The following is a 26,855-nucleotide window of genomic DNA, read 5'->3' as shown; positions in this document are numbered from 1 at the left end:
AGTGCAATGGTGCAATCTCGGCTCACTGCAACCGCCCTCCACCTCCCGGGTTCAGGCAATTCTCCTACCTCAGCCTCCCGAGTAGCTGGAATTACAGGTGTACACCACCATGCCCAGCTAATTTTTGTATTTTTAGTAGAGATGAGGTTTCACCATGTTGGCCAGGGTGATCTCAAACTACTGACCTTAGGTAATCCACCTGCCTCAGCCTCCCAAAGTGCTAGGACTACAGGTGTGAGCCACTGCGCCTGGCCAGATAATTTATAACTTTAAATTTGTAAGATAAGTAGATGTTTGCCACATATATTCCAAGCAGAGGGCACTGCACAGGCAAAGGCATATCAGCTTGAAACAAGCATGGTACAGTGGGGAACTACACGTATCAGGATAGCTGGATTGTGGTATGGGAAATATGATATGACAAGAGCCAAGGTAAACCGAGATCCTCATGGAGAACCTCATCGCCATACTCATGAATTTGAACTGTAGCTTGTATGTACTGTGAAGTCATTAAAAGATTTTGGCAGGAAAGTAACATGATGGGTTTTTATTTTAGGAAGATCTTCAGAGCAACAAGTAGAAAAGAGATCAGAGGGGCAACAGTGAGTGGAGATAGAACTGCTGTGGTGTAGGCTAGAGATGATGAATGTTGCAGTGAGAAAGGAGTCAAGTTAGACAGATGTGAGAAATGGTAGAAATAAGAGGACTTAGTCATTAATTAGATTGGGATGTGAGTGAAGTGGAAAAGTTAAGGTGATTCTTAGGCTTCTGGCTTGGTTCAAGAAATGGAAGATTTGAGGGGGGAGCGGTAAGTTGAGATTATGGTTGCATTTCTCCTATTATTTTCATGGTAGTTGATTGCAAATATTTGTGTTAGAGTATCTTCCCCGTAACAAGGTAAGTGCTGTGAGAATACGAACCTTGTGTGCCATTCCACTGCTATGTTCTCAGCTTCCAGCATTGTACCTGATACATAGTAGGCATTCAGGTACTTGTTGGATGAATGGGAGATGTTGCAACAAGCATCTGAGATGCCCAGTGGGCGTTTGGTCTATGATTTGTCATTACACTAAACTTCCAGAAGTGTGTTATTAGTCAGAGGATATAGAGTGAGAGATTTTTCAACCCTTCTCTATACTTGATTATTTAAAAAAAAATTTATATGTATATTTTTGAGACAGAGTCTTTCTCTGTTGCCCAGGCTGCAGTGCAATAGCATGATCTTGGCTCACTGCAACCTCTGCCTCCCAGGTTCAAGCGATTCTCCTGCCTCAGTCTCCCGAGTAGCTGGGATTACAGGTGCCCACCACCATGCCCGGCTAATTTTTGTATTTTTAGTAGAGGCAGGATTTCACCATGTTGGCCAGGCTGGTCTTGAACTCCTGACCTCTGATGATCCGCCTGCCTTGGCCTCCCAGAGTGCTAGGCTTACAGGCGTGAGCCACTTCGCCCGGCCATTTAAAAATATTTTAAAAAATTCAAACAATATATAAATATGCAAAGTAAAAAATGAAAGCCTTTTTCTACTTCTTGGGTAACCACTGTTACAGAGTACGGAATGATCTATCTGTAAGATATCTGCATCTCTTTATAGGTAGAAAAAAATTAATAGATATGTTCACATAATGGTTTTTTAAAAAAATGTTTTGTTCTATAGCTTGCTTTTTCCACTTAGCATATAGTAAATATTTTTCTGTGTCTTATTATTTTAAAAAGTTGTGTCTACAGAGTATTGCATAGTATACATGCATCATAGTTATTTAACTGTTCTTTATTTGAGCATATTAGGGATTAAATTTTACCAAGAGAAGTTCTGGGTAGGCTTGATAGCTGACTTCAACTATTATAGTTGATGTGTGAAAGAGATGAAATGGCCCATGATATAGAAGCAGAACTGGTGGGTACTGGCTGGGTGCAGTGGCTCATGCTTGTAATCCCAGCACTTTGTGAGGCTGAGGCTCACAGATCACTTGAGGTCAGGAGTTCGAGACCAGCCTGGCCAACATGGTGAAACCCTGTGTCTACTCAAAATACAAAAATTAGCCAGGCGTGATAATGCGCACCTGTAATCCCAGCTACTCAGGAACCTGAGGCGGGAGAATCACTTGAACCAGTAAGCTGAGATCTGCCTGGGTGACAGAGCAAGACCCTGTCTCAAAAACAAACAAAAACCCTAAAAAACAAAACAGCACTAGTAGGTAGTGAATGGAAGTTAGTTAGCTATAGGGAAACAAAAGTTAACTCCGAGTAGAGAAGAGCTCTCAAGCAGAGGTGCCATGGATGGGATTGACTGCCCAGGAGAGAGCTGTCTGAGAGCTGTTCCTGCCTGAGCTTCCCGCCCCACTTTTTAGGATGCCGCAGAAGAAAGCCAAGCACTGAATGGGGGCCATAGGTGGATCTAAATGATCTTTTAGACTTCACACGGAATCAGTAAAGACCCATCTGTCTTTGGGAAAGAAGCTGTGAGAAAGTATGATAATTCCTAATTTTTAAGCTTATGGAATTTGGAATTGAAGAATAAATTATTTTCTTAGTTTTTACTTTTGTTTATAACTTAATTTTTAGTTAGATTTCCCTTCATTATGACAGAATACAAGCTTGCTGTGAAAGAAAACAAAAATTGCAGTGCAGGAGCAGTAGGTTTTTTTTTTTTTTCTTAACCCACCCACCCCCTAGTACAGAAGAGTTTAGAGGGAAAACGGAATCATAGCTAACATTTTGTTCTGTAGTCAAATTGTGCTAAAAGGCTTACAAGAATAGCAGCGAAACCTGTTCCTTTTTTCTCCTCACTTCCAGTCTTGTGCCATTCCCAGTGGACGTCTATTTTTGGGGGTTATTTCTTCTGCTGTTTAGTTTCGTATTTATAATATAACGTGTATTGCTTTTTCTTGGTTTGTTAATTTCAGAAATTGGGTTTCCTGTTATAGTGTATTTGAATTTTAACTTTCTCTTTTATACTCCCATCATCATCATCCATCCAGCTATTGGCATTTTTATTGTGCAGCTTTGTGTGTTAGCGCCTTTAGGCCTCGTTGGAGTTGACATTCTCTGGAAGGATCCGCTATTTGCCTAACTATAGGTATTCTAGAGCCAGTAGAAGAGAGACACCAGAGTCCTTTTGTGTGCAGGCTTTACCTTAATCCCTCTATATTTACTTCCTTGGTTTAACCCCTGCCTTCCTCTGTTCCTGGAGTCCTGAGTCTGGGAGTATATTTATCTTGTCTCTGATATAAATAATATTTTTTGAGCACTTACTGTATACAGGCATTAAGTACTTATTAAGTGCCAGGCGAAGAATTTTATATGTATTAATTTAAATTCTCTCAACAGCCTTCTGCAGGTAGATACTGTTTTTATTCCTGTGTTATAGATGAGGAAATGGTAATGCATAAAACTTAAGTAACTTGCCAAAAATCACACAGCTAGGAGGTGGTAATGTCTCAGCTTGAGCGGAAGTCTGACTTTTGAGCCATGTTCTTAACCATGGAGATTATATTGCCTGCTAAGTTTCTTAATAGTTTTTCCTCTTGATTTCAAAATCTGGGTAAATTATCAGTTTTGGGTTAGGTTTTTACTTGTTCCATTTGTTTTTTGTTTTTGTTTCCTGCCTTCCTGTGGGTTACTTGGACAAGTTTGTAGAATTTCCTTTTATCTGTAGTGCTTATGAGTATATATCCTTGTGTAGCATTAGTGGTTACTAGGTTTTACATCATATGTTTATAACTTACTACAGTCTACTGGTGATAAGTTGTATTGGTGAATATTTTACCAGTTTAAGTGAAGTGTAGAAACCTTACCTTCCTGTCATCCCCTTGTCCTTTCTTGTGTATAGTAGTCTTAAATGTTTGCTCTACATACATTGAGACCCACATAAGACAGTGTTAAAATGTATGTTTCAAACATCAAAACTCAAGAAGAGAAAAAGTAATTTTTTTTCTTTTTTTTGAGATGGAGTTTTGCTCTTGTTGCCCAGGCTGGAGTGCAATGGCACGATCTTGGCTTACTGCAATCTCTGCCTCCCGGGTTCAAGTGATTCTCCTGCCTCAGCCTCCTCAGTAGCTGGGGTTACAGGCACGTACCATCACACCCGGCTAATTTTGTATTTTTAGTAGAGATGGGATTTCACCATGTTGGCCCAGCTGGTCTCAAACTCCTGACCTCGGGTGATCCACCTGTCTTGGCCTTCCAAAGTGCTGGGATTACAGACGTGAGCCACTGTGCCTGGCCGAGAAAAAGTAATTTTATCTACCCATATTTTTATACTCTTTTCATTGTTCATTCTTCCTTCCTGATATTCTAAACTCTTCCTTTAATCTTTTCTAGACATGATTTAGCCATTCTTTAGAGTGTGTCTGCTGGCAACAAATGTCTCAGTTTACGAATTTATTTGTAGGATGACAGTTCTTTTCTTTCAGCACTTGAAAAATGTGCCACTTCTTTCTGGCCTCTATGGTTTCTGATGAGAAATCGCCTGTCATTCACATTGTTGTTCCCCTATAGGTAAGGCATGATTTTTCTCTTGCAGCTTTCAAGACTTTTACATATTGTCTTTAGTTTTCAGAAGTTTGCCTTTATTTCTTGGAGTGGATTTCTTTGGGCTCATCTTAGTTGATGTTCTTGAATCTGTAGGTTTTATATCTCTTGCCAAATTTAGGAAAATTTCAGCCATTATTTCTTCAAATAGCTTAACATCCCAGTCTGTATTCTGTCCTTCCAGGACTCTGATGACATGAATATTAGATCTTTTGTTATAGTTCTACAGGCTCTGTGTGTGTATATGTGTGTGTGTGTATATGTATCTGTGTGTGAATGTGTATATATATGTTATTTTATATATATAATTATATATGTTACTGTTTGTGTGTGTGTGTGTATGTATGTATGTATATTAGTCTATTTTCTCTCTATTAAGATTGGTTAGTTTTTATTCCATCTTCCATTTTGCTGATTCTTTCCCTTTTTTTCCTCCATTGGCTACTCAATTCAACTATTGAGTTTTATTTCTCTTACTATATTTTTCAGTTCCAAAATTCCCATTTGGGTCTTCTCTGTATCTTCTATTTCTTTGCTGAGATTTTTTGAGTTTTTTTCCCCCAGTGTTTGAGGATGTTAATAATTGTTTGTTGAAGCGTTTTTGTGATGGCTGCATTGTAATTCTTGTCAGATAATTCTAACATGTCATCTCTGTATTAGTGTCTGTTGACTGTCTTTTCTTATTCAGATTGATATTTTCTTTGTTCTTGAGTTGACAAGTGATTTTCGGTTGAAACCTGAGCACTTTGGGTATCACGAGACTGTAGATCTTATTTGTTTTTTATTTTTTCTTGAGACCAAGTCTCACCGTATCACCCAGGCTGGAGCTCAGTGGCACCATCTTGATTCACTGCAATTTTTGCCTCCCAGGTTCAAGTGGTTTTCCTGCCTCAGCCTCCTAAGTAGCTGGGACTACAGGCACACACCACCATGCTCAGTTAATTTTTTGTATTTTTAGTAGACACGGGGTTTTACCATTTTGGTCAGGCTAGTCTTGAACTCTTGGCCTCAGGTGATTCGCCTGCCTTGGCCTCCCAAAGTGCTAGGATTACAGGTGTGAGCCACTGCGCCCAGCCTATAGATTTTATGTAAATCTTCTAGATTAGCAGACCTCCTCTGATACTGCACAGGGGAATGGAGTATCATTGTTGTTATTGCCAGAGAGGGTGAAAGTTTAGGTTTCTTCTTACTTGGGCTCATTACTGCTGGGCGGGATTGGAAGTTTAGGTTCTCCACTAGGTCTCTGCTGATATCATCCTGTCTGGGAAGGATAGTAATTCCTTGTTCCTTCTCTCTGTGTGGCCTCCTCTGACACCATGGTGGTGTGACCTCATTACTGCAAGTCTGATTCCCTACTGAGCCTTCTCTGACACCGCTCCAGTGAGGTGGGGAGGGTGCCCCGTTGTACCTGGATAAAGGGGAAGTCTAGGCTATCTGCTTGAACCTGGCTAAGAGGGGAACTTGCAGTTCTTTTCTGTGATATTTGGCTGGAGTAGATTGGTTATTGTCTTAAAGTTTTCCATCTTGCTGGGCTGTCCTTTCCTGGTTCCTTAGCTGGAGAAAGCAAGCTCTTCTTGGAGCCTTTTGTGTGTGCCCACTAGTATTACCAGGTTGTTGGTTTCTCCTTCACCCAGAACGGGGTACATGAGGCAAAAACAAAGTTCAGGAATTTCACTCCTGTGTCATCCTTCAGATTCTGCAGCCTCTGGCTTGCCTGCCCTTTGTCTACCTTTCAGAACCTTTTTTGTCTGTTTTATGTATGATGTCCAATGTGTTTAGCTGTGCTTAGCAGGAGGAATTAATTCTTTCTCAGTTCCTCTTTAAATTGTTTGAAATAACAGGTACTTACCACTTTTTCTGTTTTGTTTATACCATGATGGTACTACTTCTGAAATAATTTCAGAAAGTTCAAATATATCAACCCTGTAAGGCCAGCTGATTTTAGACCCTTCTAAGATGTTTTTTATTTCACTGAGTCACTTTATAGTTTTATCTTGAAATATTACGAGCTTCCATTACTAGATAAGAAAATGTCATGAAAACATTCTTATTTATTGCCTAGTTGGAAAAGCTTGTGGATTTGAGTATATGTAGAACAAAACCAAAAACATTGTTGATCTGTGCAATTGTAGCAATGCGTGTGACTTACACAGTTTATCCAGGAGAGTGGTATGATATACTTAGAAAATGTGCTAAATTACCCCTTTTTTCTTCTCAGCTGGAGTCGAGATGGTCATAAACTCGTGAGTGCTTCCACTGATAACATAGTGTCACAGTGGGATGTTCTTTCAGGCGACTGCGACCAGAGATTTCGATTCCCTTCACCCATCTTAAAAGTCCAGTATCATCCACGAGATCAGTATGTTTAAGCTATTTCTCTCCTGGGGTGGGATCTAATTCTATATGGATTAGCTCTGGGCTCGTGACAATTTTAGTTTATGGTTTTAGAAGGCAAATATACATCTCTTCAAACCTTCTACATAAAATAACCTTGCTGTCTAGGTTGGCTCTACTGTATACATTTTTTTTTTCGAGACAGGGTCCCGCTCTGTCACTTCAGGCTGGAGTGCAGTGCTGTATTCTTGGCTCACTGCAACCTCTGCCTCCTGGGTTCAAGCGATTCTTCTGCCTCAGTCTCTCGAGTAGCTAGGACTATAGGCGCATGCCACATTGCCTGGCTAATTTTTGTATTTTTAGTAGAGATGGAGTTTCCCCATGTTGGCAAGGCTAGTCTTACCTGACCTCGTGATCCACCTGCCTCGCTGCCCAAAGTGCTGGGATTACAGGTGTGAGCCATGGTGCCCGGCACTGAACACTTTTTTTTTTTTTTTAATTTTAACTTTTTTGAGATGGAGTCTCACTGCAATGCTCAGGCTGGAGTACGGTGGCGCAGTCTGGGCTCACTGCGGCCTCTGCCACCTGGGTTCTAGTGATTCTCCTGCTTCAGCCTCCCGAGCAGCTAGGATTACAGGCACCTGGCCACACCTGGCCGAATTTTGTATTTTTAGTAGAGACAGGGTTTCGCCATGTTGGCCAGTCTGGTCAACTTCTGACCTCAGGTGACCCACCTGCCTCAGCCTCCCAAAGTGCTGGGATGACAGGCATGAGCCACCGCACCTGGCCTACTGAATACATTTTAAGGAGAGTATATTATATAATTAAAAACTGACCAATATTAAGACTTTAAGAATGGGCAAAGGTGGGCATAAGAATAATTGGCCTTTTCTGTGGGAGGGGCTTTTTCCTCCTTCATTATTTGGATTTCTTTAGTGGAGGAAACAGTTCAATATTAAAACTGCATTTAAAAATAAGAGTTACACAAAGAAAAATACAATGAAAATAAAAAAAGAGTTACTTACCATTCTGTCACCTAGGCATAACTATTCATTTCTCTGGGTTCTTTCTTAGTTGAGTTCTCTTTAAGTATACATCTTTTTGAATAGTGCCTCATAGTTCAATACATATTAAATGTATATAAATATGCATTTATAATCAGTATTTTATTTTTCCCCTTTATTTCATATTTTAGTAGTTTATTACTTTTTTTATTTTTTTTTAATGATTACATTGTATTTCATCAGGACTAATTTTACTTAGTCTTTGCCCTGTTACTAGATATGTGGATTTTATGCTTTTTCACTGTTTCAAATTTGCTTGGACTGGGAGAGTTGTTGAGGGCATGGAAAGGGTTCAGGAGAAAGGACAGGGAATCAGCCTGCTGATACCAAAGCAACAGCCAACGTACTGTTCGTATTTTTAAACAGGAACAAGGTTCTCGTGTGTCCCATGAAATCTGCTCCTGTCATGTTGACCCTTTCAGATTCCAAACATGTTGTTCTGCCGGTGGACGATGACTCCGATTTGAACGTGGTGGCATCTTTTGATAGGCGAGGGGAATATATTTATACAGGAAACGCAAAAGGCAAGGTTAGTCTAGAAGCTGAGAAATCAGACATCTTCTGCGTTGGCCCATTTAATGTTTACTTGTTTTGTTTCCTTTGAAATTTTTTTTATTCTTGGACTAACCATGGCTCCTTTCTGCAGCAAATATGGTCTTATTTTTTTCCATCCCTTAATGAGAATGTTTGTTCTTTGGATTTAGAGTGGTCAGAGATTATTTGACCTAGAAAACCATGGAAAGACTTTTACTGGATGCTAGTAATGAAGGACCATTATGAAATTATAAAATTTAGATGTCATGTAATCAACTGGAGCACTGCTAATCAAAATGTCTTAATACCTGGTTTTATGAAAGATTGTATAATTGGCCAGGTGCCGTGGCTCACGCCTGTAATCCCAACACTTTGGGAGACAAAGGCAATTGGATCAGGAGTTCAAGACCAGCCTGGCCAAAGTGGTGAAACGCTATCTCTACTAAAAATACAAAAATTAGTCAGGTGTGGTGGCATGTTCCTGTAATCCCAGCTACTTGGGAGGCTGAGGCAGAGAATTGCCTAAACCCAGGAGGCAGAGGCTGCAGTGAGCTGAGATTGTGTTACTGCCCTCCAGTCTGGGTGACAGAGCAAGACTCCATCTCAAGAAAAAAAAAAAAAAAAAAGATTGTATAATTCAGGCCTGCTTAACTTACAGCACTGAGACTTATTATCCTCCTTTTCCCTTTTTTGTTAAACTTCTGCCTTTTGGAATGTGTAGGCCTTTTCTCTGGAATACATTGTATTAGAAGGTGTTTGTTCTGTGGAATAAGAAGTCAGCTTAGGTGACCTTTAAAGGTTCTTTTCATGCTTAGAATAGTTCCGTTGAGCATCTTGATTTATTTTCATTTTTTGACAGGGGCACATGGGCTAGTATAATTTTATGCCTATTTTAGAAAGGCAATTTTTTTGTTGTTTTTTATTTTTTTGTTTTGTTTTGTTTTGAGACGAAGTCTCACTCTTGCCCAGGCTGGAGTGCAGTGCATGATCTCAGCTCACTACAACCTCCACTTCCTGGGTTTAAGAGATTCCCCTGCCTCAGCCTCCCGAGTAGCTGGGATTACTCCTGACCTCAAGTGATCCACCCACCTTGGCCTCCCAAAGTGCTGGGATTACAGATGTGAGCTGCCACATGTAGCCTTAGAAAGGCAGTTTTTAAAAAATTGTGATAATGCACACACAGCGTACATTTTTTTTGTGTGATAAAATACACACATATTTTACCATTTCAACCATATTTAACCACACAGTTCAGTGGCATTAAAGTACGTTCACTTTATTGTGCAATATTCACCACCATCTATCTTTAGAAACCTTTCCATCTTGTAAAACTGGAATTCTGTACCTATTGAATAGTAATTTCCCATTTCCCTTCTACCCTATGTCTTTATGAATTTGACTACTCTAGGTACCTCATATAAGGGGAATCATATAGTATTTGCCCTTTTGTGACTGGCCTATTTCACTTAGTTTGATGTCCTCAAGTTTCATCCATGTCAGAATGTTCCTCCTTTTAATATTATTGAGTATTATAGGCTCAATAATACTCTATTTTATATATATATACCACTTTTGTTTATACGGCTCATCTGTCAGTGGATGCTCAGGTTGCTTCTACATTTTGGCTCTCGTGAATAATGCTAAGCATCATATTTTAATAATAGATTTTCTTTAAGGAAGCAAAACAGCAGTACCAGTTAATCAGGTTAAATATATGGGAATAGAGACATTTGCATTTTTATCCAGTCTCTATGTAATTTTAGAAACAAGCCAGATCTAATTACTGTTAGTTATTGAAACACTTACTTATTTCCCCCCTCCTTTAAACTTTAGATTTTGGTCCTAAAAACAGACTCTCAGGATCTTGTTGCCTCCTTCAGAGTAACAACTGGAACGAGCAATACCACAGCCATTAAGTCAATTGAGTTTGCCCGGAAGGGGAGGTGAGTGAAATCTTGCATTTTTAGGGACAGTTTTAAGAGTGAGTAGAGTGCAAAAATACATGGAGATGTGCAGTTTTCATGTATATTATACTTAAAAAAAAATGTACTTAAAGTTGTTAAAAACTCACAATATCTGGTTTTTGAGTTCATAACATTCCCTGCAGTAGTTACGTCTTCCTTATCTGGAGATCATCAGGCAGTTACTTTATAGAAAAGATAAGTAAATGGTCAGTGCTTAGAACCAAAATGCCTGGCATATAGTAAGCACTGGGTATATATTAAATTATTATTATCATCAGAACTCATGTCATCAAATGTGAATTTGATGACATGAGTTCTGAATTAACTGAATTTACCCTTTTAATTTTGGATGTTATTCTGGTAAGTTTGGTTACCTAGTTAAAAGTAGAATATATTGGCCGGGCGCGGTGGCTCAAGCCTGTAATCCCAGCACTTTGGGAGGCCGAGGCGGGTGGATCACGAGGTCAAGAGATCGAGACCATCCCGGTCAACATGGTGAAACCCCGTCTCTACTAAAAATACAAAACATTAGCTGGGCATGGTGGCGTATGCCTGTAATCCCAGCTACTCAGGAAGCTGAGGCAGGAGAATTGCCTGAACCCAGGAGGCGGAGGTTGCGGTGAGCCGAGATCGCGCCATTGCACTCCAGCCTGGGTAACAAGAGCGAAACTCCGTCCCCCCCCACTAAAAAAAAAAAAAAAATAGAATATATCAACAGAAATAAGAAATAAGTTGTCAGTAAGAGGTAATAGCCCTCCTATTTTGTTTTGGAATACCCATGCATGACTTAGAGCAGGGGTCCCCAGCCTCTGGGCCGCGGACCAGTACTGGCCTGTTAGGAACTGTGCTGCACATGAGAAGGTGAGCACTACCACCTGGGCTCCACCTCCTTTCAGATCAGCAGCAATATTAGATTCTCATAGGAGTGAGAACCCTATTTTGAACTGCATATTTGAGGGATCTATGTTGTACGCTTCTTATGAGAATCTAATGCCTGATGATCTGAGGTGGAACAGTTTCATCCCGAAACCATAACCCTCCTGCCAGCCTGGTCCATGGAAAAATTGTCTTCCACAAAACCAGTCCCCTGGTGCCAAAAACGCTGAGACAGCTGACATAGAGGATATTAACGTTCAGAATTCTCTTGAATTAAGAAAAGGTTACAGTCAGTGAAGTCTGTAAGAAAGTGAAATAACTAATATATAGATTTTTTTTTTTTTTTTTTGAGACGGAGTTTCGCTCTTGTTACCCAGGCTGGAGTGCAATGGCACGATCTCGGCTCACCGCAACCTCCGCCTCCTGGGTTCAGGCAATTCTCCTGCCTCAGCCTCCTGAGTAGCTGGGATTACAGGCACGTGCCACCATGCCCAGCTAATTTTTTGTATTTTTAGTAGAGACGGGGTTTCACCATGTTGACCGGGATGGTCTCGATCTCTTGACCTCGTGATCCACCCGCCTCGGCCTCCCACAGTGCTGGGATTACAGGCTTGAGCCACCGCGCCCGGCCTAATATATAGATTTTTAAGATTTCTAAGGTCATTACAGTAAAAATGATGTTTTAAAATGACGTATTTAGCTTATTACCTCATTTAGAAGAATAAAACAGATCAGAGAAATGAAGCATTTATATCTGTTTTACAATAAACTTGTGAATGTAGCCAGCTGGTTTCAGTATAGAGGTCTTGGAACTTAGTTAATACTGACAGTTTGTATATTTTGGGTTCAGGGATACACAGGAAGTATAAAACATACTCTCACTTCAAATTATATTTTGGTTTGGAAGATGACAAGTAGATATGTAAATATTCTAGTCTATTACTTAGATTTTTTTCTCAGTTCTTCCCCAGTTTATTAGTTGTTTTGTGGTACTAAGAAACAGATTTCTGACCTCTGGTGTTGATATTTTTATCCTTCCTGTAGTTGCTTTTTAATTAACACAGCAGATCGAATAATCAGAGTTTATGATGGCAGAGAAATCTTAACATGTGGAAGAGATGGAGAGCCTGAACCTATGCAGAAATTGCAGGATTTGGTGAATAGGTATGTATCACAATCTAGAAGAGTATGTGATCATTTGTGACCTGGGCTTGAGTTCCAGCTCTCCTTGATACTTTCCTTGTCTTTTAGGACCCCATGGAAGAAATGTTGTTTCTCTGGGGATGGAGAATACATAGTGGCAGGTTCTGCCCGACAGCATGCCCTGTACATCTGGGAGAAGAGCATTGGCAACCTGGTGAAGATTCTCCATGGGACAAGAGGAGAACTCCTCTTGGATGTAGCTGTAAGCACATTAGGACATTGCTTGTTAGTCACATAATCCAGAAAGTCTGGAATCTGTTCTTACAACCTATTTTTCTTTCTTTCACTAAAATTTAGTGGCATCCTGTTCGACCCATAATAGCATCCATTTCTAGTGGAGTGGTATCTATCTGGGCACAGAATCAAGTAGTAAGTATTCTAGTTTACTTGCTTTGAAACTAGATACCCCGTGTTTTTATCAAAGAACCTTATACATAGGAAGCTAAAAATTACCTTATTTATTTTCATTTGCATGTGAATCTCACAACCTAATTAAATAGGTTCAGTGCATCTAGTTGCACTTTATTTTGATGGGAAGGTCTTGGTCTCAAGTTGGTTTTCTAGCTCTTTTCCTGGAGAAAATCTAGTGAACTTTTTTTTTTTTTTTTTTTGAGACAGAGTCTCACTCTGTCACCAGGCTGGAGTGCAGTGATGCAATCTTGGCAACCTTTGCCTCTCGGGTTCAGGTGATTCCTCTGCCTCAGCCTCCTGAGTAGCTGGGACTACAGGTGCGCGCCACCACGCCGAGTTATTTTTGTATTTTTAGTAGAGACAGGGTTTCACCACATTGGCCAGGATGGTCTTGATCTCTTGATCTCGTGATCTGTCCACCTTGGCCTCCCAAGGTGGGTGGATCACAAGGGATTACGGGGGTGAGCCACCATGCCCAGCCTCTAGTGAACTTTTTGTTCATTTTTCTGTTGCGTATTTGAGATATGTTTTTCTTTTGCTTTTCTTACTTTCAGCTCCGTTTCTGTTTTACATCTTAATTTTACTTTGAACACTTTGAACTATGTTTATAATCAGTGTACTTATAAGAAAATTTAACATTTTACCTCAAAATTCCTAAAGCAAGTAAAGAAGGCAGTGATTCAAAAGAGCTACAGTGAATAACTTAGAATGTTTAAGATAGGAAATACCTAAGCTAGTAAAACCTATAGATACTCATTTTTTTCTTACCTGCCAAATTTAAGAATTGTGAATTCCTTTCATGCTCAGATCTTTCATTTTATCATTAATGTGTAGATTACAGATTATTGCTTTCACATATGGTTAAGCAATATATTTTGTTGTATAGGAAAACTGGAGTGCATTTGCTCCAGACTTCAAAGAATTGGATGAAAATGTAGAATATGAAGAAAGAGAATCAGAATTTGATATTGAAGATGAAGATAAGAGTGAGCCTGAGCAGACAGGTAATATTTCTCAATTGCAGATAGGATTTCTTAAAGGGAAAATGATTGCTTTACTTAATATTCTTCATTTGTGTTGTAAATTTATTTCAGCACTTTGTCTAAAATGGCCCCCCGCCCCACTTTCTTTTTTTTTTTTTTTTTGAGGTGGAGTTTTGCTCTTGTTGCCTAGGCTGGAGTGCAATAGCACAATCTTAGCTCACTGCAACCTCCACCTCTTGGGTTCAAGTGATTCTCCTGCCTGAGTAGCTGGGATTACAGGTGCCTGCCACCACGCCTGGCTATTTTTTTGTATTTTTAGTAGAGACAGGGTTTCACCATGTTGGCCAGGCTGGTCTGGAACTCCTGACCTCAGGTAATCTGCCCACCTTGGCCTCCCAAAGTGCTGGCATTACAGATGTGAGCCACTGTGCCTAGCCTATGGACCACTGTGTCTGGCTCCTGTTTTTCTTTAAGCTTACACAGTCTCCATAGTATTTAGAGAGCCTTAATTTATAAGGTGTTAACTGATGGCTTATATGGGTATTACCAGGGCTCAAGCAGCTCTTTTAACATATCGTTGTATATTTCCTGATTAATTGCAGATGACTAAGTGAGGATGTACATGCAGCACCTAGCAAAGAAGTCACTGTGCTAAGAGTGCTCAGCTTGTCTCGTGTATTCTGTCACTCCTTTGTCACTAAGAGAAGGGTTAAGAGCCTGGGCTCTGAAGTCAGACTGCCTTGGGCATAATACTACTAAAACTGAATTTCCTCATGTGTAAGATAGGGGTAATAATGGTACCTGCTTTTTAGGGTTGTGGGGAGTAAGTGAAATAATTCATGTAAAGCACTTAGTATATGCCTGGGCCATAATAAGCACTAAGATGTTAATTTCTATTATGATTATCTCTTCTGAATTTCTAGATAGGAGCTCCTTGAGAATCCAGATTTGACTTTTTATCCCCATATTGTCTAACATAGGGGTTTATAACATAGTAAGGTTTGTGCGGGTGAATGCTTAGGATGCCCAATTGTCAGTGAGTAATTATTGACTTCTAAGTCACTTGATGGTGCTGGGAACCAGGGGATTGGAAGTGAGGTTGGTTCTCTTTAGTTTGAAAGCGCTAGTCCTTACTTTTGTGATATTAGATAACCTGCATGCCTAATGTATTTAGGAGGACCTCCAGGGAAGCAGAATGTTCTAGATTATAGGGTTATGTTCTGTCAAACCTTCCCAGATTTCCACATAAATTGTTCCTCCTTCCCATACGCTGAGTACATTACGTATACCATTACTGTATTGAATTGAAACTGTTTCTGTCTTTCTCCCCAGTTAGACTATGAAGCTTTTACTGAAGAGCTGTTCCCAACATTTTCTGGGTCGTTGCACTATTTTCAGTGCCTAGCATAGACTGAAATCCAGCACATAGTTGTTGAATGATTAAAGTGAACTGTTTGGTTTTCCTGTTTCTCTGGAACTTCAGCTTTTGAAAACCTTTAAGCTGCAAATAAAAAGCAGTTTTTCACTTCTCAAACACCTCCTGTGTTTCTTTCCTGCAGGGGCTGATGCTGCAGAAGATGAAGAAGTGGATGTCACCAGTGTGGACCCTATCGCTGCCTTCTGTAGCAGGTGAGCCGGTCTGGGAGGTTGGGCACCTTGGCGACTGCTGCCCCTGGTCTCCTGGGGAGTACTCCACAGTTCCTCTGGCTATACCTTCGGCTTCATCTGCTTATTAACTAAAAGAGATAGCTCCTTTGATGTATAAGAAATATAATGTAATCTTTCTTCTCTAGTCCTATTTTCCCTTCACTTCTCCCTGATAGAGAATTTTAAGGAACCAAAATAATCATTTATCCTGTTTATTTTTATCATCAATTTTATCAATTACGTTGTCTGATTCCCTTTTATTCATCTTGGGTTTCTTAAAGTTCTAGATCCATATCTGTTGCTTATGCTTAAGGTGATAGAGGAAGGGCTCATGGTTTAAGCAACTATCTCCTCTTTTTTCCAATCCCTTGTCTGCTCCTGCTCCAAATAGTGATGAAGAGCTGGAAGATTCAAAGGCTCTATTGTATTTACCCATTGCTCCTGAGGTAGAAGACCCAGAAGAAAATCCTTATGGCCCCCCACCGGATGCAGTCCAAACCTCCTTGATGGATGAAGGGGCTAGTTCAGAGAAGAAGAGGCAGTCCTCAGCTGATGGGTCCCAGCCACCTAAGAAGAAACCCAAAACAACCAATATAGAGCTTCAAGGAGTACCAAATGATGGTAAGAGCTGTGTCTTGTTCCTCTGGCCTGGCAGATGCCACTCTACTCCCCAGCTCAATCTGGTAATTTCCTGTTTGAGCGATTTTACCTTAAAGAAATTTTCCCATGAGTCTATTTTATAGTGCTTTACCACTTTGTAATTGCATCTGTGTTCACTTCTCTCTTAACATGGAGAAATTCTGCCCTTTAGTACTTTTGCCTAAGATGCTGCACTTAATTCTTCTGACCGTAGGCTGAGTTTATTATACCATTCTTCTTTTAAATTTTTCCCCAAAGAGTGGCTTTATTAGGTGTAAAGTACTGGTTAGACTTGGACAATCGTTTCATTCTTCTTAGCAAAAAAATTTTTTTTTTTTTTGAGACGGAGTCTTCCTCTGTCACCAGGCTGGAGTGCAGTGGCGCAATCTCAGCTCACTGCAACCTCCGCCTCCTGAGTTCAAGCAATTTTTCTGCCTCAGCCTCCCGAGTAGCTGGGACCACAGGTGCGTGCCACCACACCGGCTAATTTTTTTGTATTTTTAGTAGAGATGGGGTTTCACCGTGTTGGCCAGGATGGTCTCGATCTCTTGACCTCGTGATCCGCCTGCCTTGGCCTCCCACAGTGCTGGGATTACAGGCGTGAGTTGCTGTGCCCGGTCTCGGCAAAATTTTATAGTCTACCTTGGGAAGTCCTTATTATCACGTTTTGGGATAGGTGGAGATAGATGGAGGTGTGGTGTGTTTACTATTGAGCATCCATCCTCCTTCCACCCCCCTCCCTGGTTTTTTTTTTTTTTTTTTTTTGAGACAGGGTCTCGCTCTCGCCCAGGCTGCAGTGCAGTGACATGATCTCGGCTCACTGCAACCTCTGCCTCCTGGGTTCAATCAGTTCTCCTGCCTCAGCCTCCTGAGTAGCTGGGACTACAGGCACCACCACGCCCAGCTAATTTTTGTATTTTTAGTAGAGATGGGGTTTTGCCATGTTGGCCAGGCTGGTCTCAAACTCCTGACCTCAGGTGATCTGCCCACCTTGGCCTCCCAAAGTGCTGGGATTACAGGTGTGAACCACTGCGCCTAGCCCCTCCTCTTCTCTTTTAGCCAACTGCAGATCACATTTTGCAACTACGTATTTTCCTGATGCTATTGATTTGTGTGTCTGTTCTTTTTCAGACACTGTTGGGTTTGTATACCATTGTTGACTCCAACTGCACATTGTTTTACCTGCTTTTTTTTTTTTTTCTCTATCTTAAAAGTCTCTAGTGGAATTATCTGCTTTTTTAAAGGAGAAAATTTAGACTTAGGTTATATGTAAGAGGTCTGTAACCAGCCCAAAGTCTCACAGCAAATGGTGGAGTCAGGATTCTCACTCTAGTCTGTCTGGTTCCAAAACCCATTCTCTTTCTGCTGTCACATGCCTCTCTGTGTTTGTGTGTGTGTGTGTGTGCACGTGTGTGTGTTTTCCTTCTTATTCTGGCTTGATTTGATAGTATCAGTGCATATTTCAATTTCTTGTTCAATTTAGAGTTACTGTGGCTTGGTATGAGCATATAAGCCAGGAATATTCAGTCTTTTGACTTCCCTGGGCCACACTGGAAGAATTATTATCTTGGGCCACATGTAAAATACACTAACTAATGATAGCTGATGAGAATTTTTAAAAATTGCAAAAAAAAAAAAAGTCATAATGTTTTAAGAAAATTTATGAATTTGTGCTGGGCTGCATTCAAAGCCCTCCTGGGCCCCACATGTAGCCTGTGGGCCACAGGTTGGACAAGCTTGATAAAGGCCATGTGTGCCTTTGGCCAAGCAACTACTTCTCATTTAATGGCCATTCTTTCGTAGTTACAGAAATAAGACAGACCTTTCTCTTTATTGATTAACCTGGGACACAAAGCAGCATTCTTTGCTCAACGAAGTTGTGGTTGGGGTGATGGGACTGGTGTCATGTGGATTCCTTTCCATGCCTGTCTGTCCTACAGAAGTCCATCCATTACTGGGTGTGAAGGGGGATGGCAAATCCAAGAAGAAGCAAGCAGGCCGGCCTAAAGGATCAAAAGGTAAAGAGAAAGATTCTCCATTTAAACCGAAACTCTACAAAGGGGACAGAGGTTTACCTCTGGAAGGATCAGCGAAGGGTAAAGTGCAGGCGGAACTCAGCCAGCCCTTGACAGGTAAGGACACACTGAGAGCACTGTCTGGCTTGCTTCGTGGCCTTGCTTTGTGTAGCCCTTGACTTCATTTAACTGCAACATTTTTTCCCCTTTCCTTCCCTCCTTTTTCCCAGCGGCAGATCATCTCAGAATTTTAAGCTGCTGCTAAGGGCAGGCTAAACCAGATTTGGCTTAATTCAGTGGCTCTTTACCTTGGGTCCGTAAATAGTTTTCAAGAAATCTACATTCCCCTGATGTTACATGCAAAATATTATGTGAATATTTTTCTGGGGAAGATGTCCATACCTTTTCTCAGATTCCTGTAGGAATTCATCACCCAAAAAAGGGTAAGAACCCCTGGTTTAATTCATTTCTTCGTCCATATTTCCTCGTAGATTTTTTTGTTTGTTTTGTCTCAAATGAAAGAGGCAGACAAGTAGCCAGAAATACAAGTTTGTTTTATAAACCCCTTGACTGGTTCACTGTAGCATCTATTCTCTCCCTCTTCAAATTGTTCAAATCCCGTAGGTAGTGTCTTTCTCTCTCCCAGTCGTCCAGAAGCAATAATGAAGTTGTTAGTAGTACCATCATGTTAAGGAAGGAGATGCGGTTTGTTTTGGTTTTTGTTTTTTTTTTTTTTTTTTCCCCAATATCTGAAAATAGGAGTAGATTACCAAAAAGAGAGAAACTACAGTATCTGTGTAGCTTTTTAACATCTAAGCCTTTTGATACATAATATTTGGGTTTTCTCACTTTTGTATTACTGAGGGATTTTTGTTGGGGGACAGAAAGCAACTTCAGTTTCTTACCAAATACTTGTGAACCTAGGCTAAATGGTCTCTTGTTTAGAAAATGTTAAATTAGAATGTAAACATTGGGCTTTGGAAATTTTTTTTTTTTTGACTTTATATAGAAGCACTGCTTTAGTTAATACAGTATTCTCAATTTTCTTGTGGCTAGTTTGGTAGACTCAAAGATAGGATTGATACAACCACGTGTCTGGTTGTATTCAGGCTCCCCCTGACTTTAAAATTTTAATCTAAATGTGTTCAAATGTGATAAGGACTGTAGTGCAAAACAGAATTATTTTGTTTAATTTATAACTTACGTCAGTTAATCATTGTCTATAAACATGAATTCTCTTACAGAAAAGCTAAAATAGACTCAGTTATTCATCATTTTGAGCATTCCACTTCAAGCTTACTAGATTAAGACTTTAGTTTTTCATAGCCCAATACTATACCACTGAGTACCAATATTTTTTTCTCAACATTTATGACCTTAAGTGATCCACCTGCTTTGGCTTCCCAGAGTGCTGGGATTACAGGCATGAGCCACAATGCCTGGCCTGTTTGTGCATATTGCGAAGTATCCTGGAGCTGTCACGTGGGCATTGCCAACAAAGATTGCAGATTGGCTGGGCGCAGTGGCTCATGCCTGTAATCCCAGCACTTTGGGAGGCTGGGGCGGGCAGATCACAGGGTCAGGAGATCGAGACCATCCTGGCTAACATGGTGAAACCCCATCTTCTCTATTTAAAAAAAAGATTGCAGATTGACTAGATATAAATAAAAACAATCCTTCTAAACCCACTTCTTGCACAAACTGATGCCACTACAGAAGAAACACAAGTTAAAGTTTAAATAGATTTCCCTGGCCCAGAGAGCTAAAACGTAGCCAAACATAATTAATTAAAACACTTTAGGACATAGTCTCCTAGCTTCTTAAAACCTATGTATCCTAATCATGTGCTTTTCAAAAGGAAATGTATGGTAAATAAACCATTTCACATTTTTTAAAAACTTGAGCTAGGTCTGGGTGCAGTGGCTCATGCCCGTAATTCTGGCACTTTGGGAAGTTAAGGCAGGAGGATTTCTTGAGCCCAGGAATTCAAGACCAGCCTGGGCAACATGGTGAGACCTAATCTATATAAAAGCCAACCAGGCCGGGCACAGTGGCTCATGCCTGGAATCCTAGCACTTTGGGAGGCCAAGGTGGGTGAATCACCAGAGGTCAGGAGTTCAAGTCCAGCCTGGCCACCATGGTGAAACCCCATCTTATAAATAAATAAATAAAAAGCCAACCAACCAAACAAAAAACCTTGAACTGGATTTAGTGGCTCATGCCTATAATCCCAACACTTTGAGAGGCCAAGACAGGAGGATTGCTTGAACCCAGGAGTTTGAAACCAGACTGGGAAACAAAATAATCAAAACATTAGCTAGGTGTGGTGCACACCGGTGGTCCACCTAGTAACATAGGAGGCTGCAGCAGGAGGATCGCTTGAGCCCAGGAGTTTGATATTGCAGTGAGCTATGCTCACGCCATCGCACTCCAGCCTGGGCAACAAAGCGAGACCCTGTCTCGAAGAATAAAACCAGCCAGATGCAGTGGCTCATGCCTATAATCCCAGCACTTTGGGAGGCTGAGGCGGTCATGTTGCTTGAGCTCAGTAGTTTGAGACTAGCCTGTGCAACATAGACCCCGTCTCTGCAAAATAAAAAAATAATTAAAAAACAAAACCCCAAAACCTCAAGAGGGTATTGAGGGGTAGTTCCAAGACTTCCACAGAAGGACTACATTCAGCTTTATTGACCAGCTGCAGTGTGGTTTGGATCTTTGTGAAGGTTGAAAATTTTGGGGAGAGTGATGAAACTGGATATCACAGAGAATTCCGTCAAAAGTCTGTTTTAGGACAACCTACCATGTTTTTATGTAGAATTGTTTGGGTCAGGATAGGGCCTCACCCAAACGTGGTCATCTTGGAGGGCCCTGAGCAAGCCAAGTCAGACTGGTACCTGCTGCTGATTTGCATATGGCCCATCAGGACCACTGAGGAAAACTCTGGCATTTGGATCTCATATTCTTCCATACCTTGGAGATTTTCAGTAAAAGGCAGTATATAGTAATTGGGTAGATTTTCCACCGGGTATTAAGAAAGGAAACCTGATCCAGAACGTCTGAGGCCAAACCATCTTCAAAAATCACACGAGTCTGAGGGTTGTATTTGTAGATTAAAGGTTTTAGCCCCCTGCCCTGTGGACAACTTTTACATTTGAGCCAAATTATTCAAAGACAGGATTATAGTTTGTAGGCCAGGTTACTACCCAAGTTAGATGAATGACAACTGTTTGTTAATATCCACAGTTGACCAGTTATTGTAGAAACGGTTGCATAAACTGATTCGTCCTAACAAAGCTACCGTAGTCTGTTGTATGTTACAACTGGAGAATATGCTTTTCTGTGTTGAGTGAGCACCCAAAGTGGAGCTTGGTGAGGGTAACCCCGAGCTTGGGACTTTTTGGAAAGACCAGGGTGACATAGTCTGCACCATCCATCAAATGCTCCTCAATTACTTTAGATACCCTCTAGAGGACAGTCCTGAGACCAGAAACTCGAGATGTGAGCAGAATCATGTTTCCTAGTTGCCTGTGATTGCTCAAGGATGTCCCAAGAGCTAGGGCTCCTTGGCAGTAAACATCAGTAGTAAAGTGGGATAAAGGTGTGATCAGTTACATACATGTTCTAAAGGCCTCATAAGATGGTAGACTTGAAGGGGTTGGTGCACACCTGGGTCTGTTTGAGATGGCAAGGGCCCAAGTGAGCAGAGGTGACACTTTTGGAAGTGGACAGACACCATGTAGATTTCCCTGTCTTGGGCTGTGCCGCATCACTGCCCTGGTGCCAGCCCATTGCCCCAGAGCTCTGAACCACCTCCAAGTCATTTACTGAATCTGTAACTTTTTTTTTTTAAATGCTTGGTAGTTTAGTTTTCTTTCTTTTTCTCCTTCCTTCTTCCCCTCTGTTCCCTCCCTCCCTCCTTTCCTTGTGAAGACTAATTTATGAATTCCTGCTAGAATCAGGTAGTCTTTCTCACTCTATGGGATCTTATTAGCTATCTAAGGTAGGATTGGAAATCATGATCCCGTGTTCTCTTAGGCCACTCTAGATTGGGCTGCTACTGGAAAGTACCAGTAATAGCAGGTTATTTTGAGCTGAATTTTCCTACCTGTTATATTCTGGGAGATTTCCTTTTTGTTGCAGCTAAATCTGTGTTTCCTTGGGGGCAGTTGCTGCTTCAGGTCTTTAAATTGGCTGGAGTCTTCTGTATTGTTATTTCTGTGTGTCTCATCTTGCTCATGGTACCGCTTGCCCTGGTTTTGATTTGTTGCCTGATGCCTCAACAAGCTTTTGTTTTGTTTGACTTTTATTTATTTGTCTATTCAGAAGAATAAAGACTGTATAGAAACATGAGCTGCCCTCAGCTAACCAGTATAAGATCATCTTGAGTGCCCATTACTAATGCTGTTGATTAGTGATCAAACCACTTTCTCCTATTATAATTTGGGTTTGAAATGGCAATGTTGTATTCATTTTTAAACCATTAAAACTAAATTGGTCAGGGTACCTGTGGGAACAGTTGGTGAAAATTGCCGTAAAGTGGTAAAGGCATGATATTGAATCTTGTGGAGTGGATTTTTCTATATCAAGAGGTTTTTAAAAAATCAGTGCAAGGAATTCATTGTGATTTATGTTGAGAGAAATCTGAAAAACAGATGCTAACAGCTTTTAATCTGACTGAACTATGAAAAGTTTAAATTTGATTTTTTTTTTTTTTTTTTTTTTTTTTGAGATGAAATCTCACTCTGTTGCCCAAGCTGGAGTGTAGTGCTGAGATCTCGGCTCACTGCAACCTCCACCTCCCGGATTCAAGCTATTCTCCTGCCTTAGCCTCCCGAGTAGCTGGGACTTCAGGCATGTGCCACCATGCCCGGCTAATTTTTTTGTATTTTTAATAGATGGGGTTTCACTATGTTGGCCAGGCTGGTCTTGAACTCCTGACCTCGTGATCTGCCCTCCCAAAGTGCCAGGATTACAGGTGTGAGCGACCACGCCTGGCTAAGTTTGATTTTTAACAACATAACATTCAGCAGAGAGTTTGTATCTCATTGTAACTTCAGTCTGTTCTCAGGCACATGTGAATATATTTTTATTGCCAGTTTTCATTTGTGCAGGAACTTTAAAAATCATGTTAAAAGCAAAGTTATATAAATGGGTACTTTTCTTTCATAATTTGGTGATTTTTTTTTAACCATTTTACCTTCAAGTGGCATGCTCGCTGCCATTCCAAATGACATCTGGGAGGATTTTCTTCACTTTGTTCTCTTTTTACACTTCCTAGTTAATATTTCACAGCAGTTCATTTAAGGATGCCTCTCAGAGGTTGAGCAGCTTCTATGGAATAATCAGGGAAGTGTTCATTTCATTTTACTATTCAGGATATTATTTATTGATCATCGTTATTGATCATCGTTGGTGTGTAGAAATGTGGACAGTAGCTGAACATTTCACCATATTTGGGATTCTAAGGTGATAAGTATGTCACTCAAGGAACTGTGGTGCTGGGAAGAGGGTGTCTTGCTCATCTGTTAATCACTTGGTGTAGTATCCTAAACTTTCTTCTCCTCTACTTTTTGCACGTTTTGGAATGTTAAGCATTATTTGTTAGCACCTTAGAGAATGATTAGCAGCTTAGAAAAAATGTAGAACTCTGATCATTTTGCTTTTCCCCCCACCCTTTGGGACAGTACTGAGGAAAGTATTGGTGGGGGGCGGGGTTGAATTTGGATTGTTTGTTGTTCAGTAAAGAGTAACTGGGAGTTGGAGTTGGTTATGACTTTTCTTAAAAAGGGGAAATTCTTGGTCCATGTGTGCTTGTAATGTATCATCCAGCATTCATTATTTCTGTTCTTACAAGTAAATGGTCAAAACTGAAGCTAAAAGAAATCTCTTTGTGTCTAATCTCTTTAGCAGGAGGAGCAATCTCAGAACTGTTATGAAGACCCTCGAAGTTCTTCATTCTCTCCCACTTTGCCATCATGTGGTTTCTGGACACTGTGGTCAGTCATTTGAAAATTGACTTTAATTTAAAACAAAGGCCTGTGCCTCCCACCCAGGAGGTGGAAGGAGTGAATTTTATGTTTAAATGAAGAAGTGAATTATTGAAGAAGAGTATACGTCCCTTCCTTTCCCTTTCAAGCATCAGTCCAAATAGGTTCTCAGGAATGAAGATTTGTGAAGACATCAGATAGGAATTTTGACTCATTTAAACTTTGATGCTTAGTTATGTTGCTGGAGGAAAGATACCTATGTTTTGCTCATCTAACTTTATTGTACCCAGCGTCGTTTTGACATGCCATTTCCTATCTCCCATTTGCCTTCTGTCCTCAATGCATGTCCTCGAGTGACTTCGTATCCGAAATTTTGCTACTGGTATCCTAGGAAAACTTTTGTTGCATACTTTCATTTTAAACTTATCCTCTCCCCAGATACTTCCTCTGTTTCCATATTGTGTGCAAAGGATGGGCAGAAAAGAAAGTGCTTCAAAGATTTCAAATTTTCAGAAAGGGAACAATGAAGGCCCTCTCTTCCTACCATACCACATTTTGCTCAAGAAGCTGGGCTGTAACAATTCAGGGTTTTCCCTTGTTTTCCTCTCGTTGCCTCTTTCCCTCCAATATTGGTTGACTGTCATTAATCATGGTTTTTGAAGATAGCTAGTTTTATCCATCTCCAGCAAAGAATCATCAGTAGTTTATATTGCTTTACCTGCGCTGGCTTCCAGAGATGGAAACAAACCAAGGTGTCTCTCAACAAGCTACTTTTTTACTGGGGTTGGGGTATCTATGCAAGGAGTAAAGTAAAACCGTCCAGAATCAAAGCAGCAACAGCATAGTTCAAAGATCAAGGTGAATTTTTTTTATCACTTCCTGTGGAAATCTGTCCTCATCGGTCATTGTATTTTTCCCTTCCTATACCTATGCTCCTTTTTCTTACTGTGTTTTCAGTCACTTCCTTTCTGTGAAAGGTTGCTTAGCTTTTTTTTTTTTTTTTGACATTTGTTGTTCTTTATATAAAAATAGCAGATTGGATAGATGTATACATTAGGTGTTTGAAATTCTCTGAAAATCCTGTCAGGAAACCAGGTGTGGAAAGGGCCCAGTAGCTTCTCTGAGTGGAGTTTATAGCTGACTGGAAGTGCTTAACCTGGATCGTCTTTTTTATTTTTTTTCCCCAGTATTTTAAGAGGAGAATTTAAATACTGTGCTTACTGTGAAATATATCAGTTGGTGGGCTGGGCGCGGTGGCTTCACGCCTGTAATCCCAGCACTTTGGGAGGCTGAGGTGGGTGGATCACTTGAGGTCAGGAGTTTGAGACCAGCCTGGCCAACTTGGTGAAACCCTGTCTCTACTAAAAATATAAAAATTAGCTGGGTGTGGTGGCGCATACCTGTAATCCCAGCTACTTTGGAGGCTGAGGCAGGAGAATCACTTGAACCCGGGAGGCAGAGGTTGCAGTGAGCCAAGATCACACCACTACCCTCTAGCCTAGGTGATAGAATGAGACTCCATCTCAAAAAAAAATAATAATAATAAAGAAATATATCAGTTGGTGGATGCTCCTATAGGTAGCCAAACACATTGATTACCTTTTAGATTTTAGCATAGAAATCAAATTAGAGCACATCAGTAAGAGCCTCTTTGTCCTACTCCATCATTTAGAATCAGTATATTCAGTAGTTGAAGAGAGAGCTCTTCCTGAGTCAGTTGCAAAATGTCTATATTTTTAGATGCTGCTACTTTTTTTTCTTAAATACCCATTTTGAGACTGTCATGAGTTAGGCCAGTGGTTGAGATGGGTAGGGGGCTCACTAGACATGTTTTTGTTTTGCAGACATTGTATCCATTCCAGTCCTCTGCACTGTACACTGCAGCAGTGTGCAAACTATGGGACTTAGAAGGTTTCTGCCGTATTTCCATGTGTGAAGTAGCTTGGTTTCCTCTGCCTGGGCATTTGGATGTTTGTGCTCTGTCCACCTCCTAAACTGGCTACCGAGAAAATCTTCAGCCCTGTCAGATTGTCTTTGACAGTAGCTCCTAATAATTATTTATGCTGTCGGAATTTTTTTTCAACTTTTAAAACCTTCTATCCATTTCAGTTTGAATTTCTTGATTTGTACAATATATGTATATTCTCTTCTTCCTTTTTGTCATCCCTGCCCTGCCACTCCCAACATTTTGTTTTTAAAAATATTCTGGGCTGTGCTCGATGATTCACGCCTGTAGTCCCAGCACTTTGGGAAGCCGAGGCAGGTGGATCACCTGAGGTCAGGTGTTCGAGATCGGCCTGGTCAACATGGTGAAAAGCCATCTGTACTAAAAATACAAAAATTAGCTGGGTGTGGTGGTGGGTGCCTGTAATCCCAGCTACTCGGGAGGCTGAAGCAGGAGAATTGCTTGAACCCGGGAGGCAGAGATTGCAGTGAGCCGAGATCGTGCCACTGCACTCCAGCCTGGGCGACAGAGCAAGACTCCGTCTCAAAAAAAAAAAAAAAAAAAAAAATCTGTAGTTTTGTACAAGATGAGACTTAGCCTTGGGTACTTCTTGCTGAAGCTTTAATGCTTTGTAAATAAAATTGGATGTTTATTAAAGAACAGGTGTAGATGTTTATTTGTAAACACTGCTCACTTCTGAAACTCACTGGCTACTTTGCT

The 26,855-nt window shown here is 40.7% G+C and overlaps 1 protein-coding gene across 6 annotated transcripts in view; it reads left to right on the top strand.

The window, feature by feature from the left end:
* The window catches only part of RBBP5 (RB binding protein 5, histone lysine methyltransferase complex subunit), a 50,631-nt gene that overhangs the window by 8,851 nt on the left and 14,925 nt on the right, over window positions 1–26,855 (top strand). The window contains exons 4-14 of one of the 6 annotated variants that reach the window (XM_032288937.1): window positions 6,752–6,892; window positions 8,298–8,460; window positions 10,299–10,408; window positions 12,350–12,469; window positions 12,557–12,710; window positions 12,806–12,877; window positions 13,806–13,923; window positions 15,462–15,531; window positions 15,941–16,170; window positions 18,129–18,320; window positions 24,114–26,792. In XM_032288937.1, coding sequence (XP_032144828.1) covers window positions 6,752–6,892; window positions 8,298–8,460; window positions 10,299–10,408; window positions 12,350–12,469; window positions 12,557–12,710; window positions 12,806–12,877; window positions 13,806–13,923; window positions 15,462–15,531; window positions 15,941–16,170; window positions 18,129–18,320; window positions 24,114–24,139 — 1,396 coding nt within the window. In that variant the 3' untranslated portion in view covers window positions 24,140–26,792. Of the gene's footprint in view, window positions 1–6,751; window positions 6,893–8,297; window positions 8,461–10,298; window positions 10,409–12,349; window positions 12,470–12,556; window positions 12,711–12,805; window positions 12,878–13,805; window positions 13,924–15,461; window positions 15,532–15,940; window positions 16,171–18,128; window positions 18,321–24,110; window positions 26,793–26,855 lie in introns of those variants that run through there. The other 5 variants (XM_032288941.1, XM_032288939.1, XM_032288936.1 and 2 more) reach the window with 5 other exon arrangements.

The sequence above is a fragment of the Sapajus apella genome, unplaced genomic scaffold (assembly GCF_009761245.1).
Source record: "Sapajus apella isolate SASKATOON/1434 unplaced genomic scaffold, GSC_monkey_1.0 scaffold22, whole genome shotgun sequence".
In the NCBI taxonomy this organism is placed as follows: domain Eukaryota; kingdom Metazoa; phylum Chordata; class Mammalia; order Primates; family Cebidae; genus Sapajus; species Sapajus apella.
The sequence above is the reverse complement of the archived record's forward strand: the minus strand, read 5'-3'. Positions and strand labels throughout refer to the sequence as shown.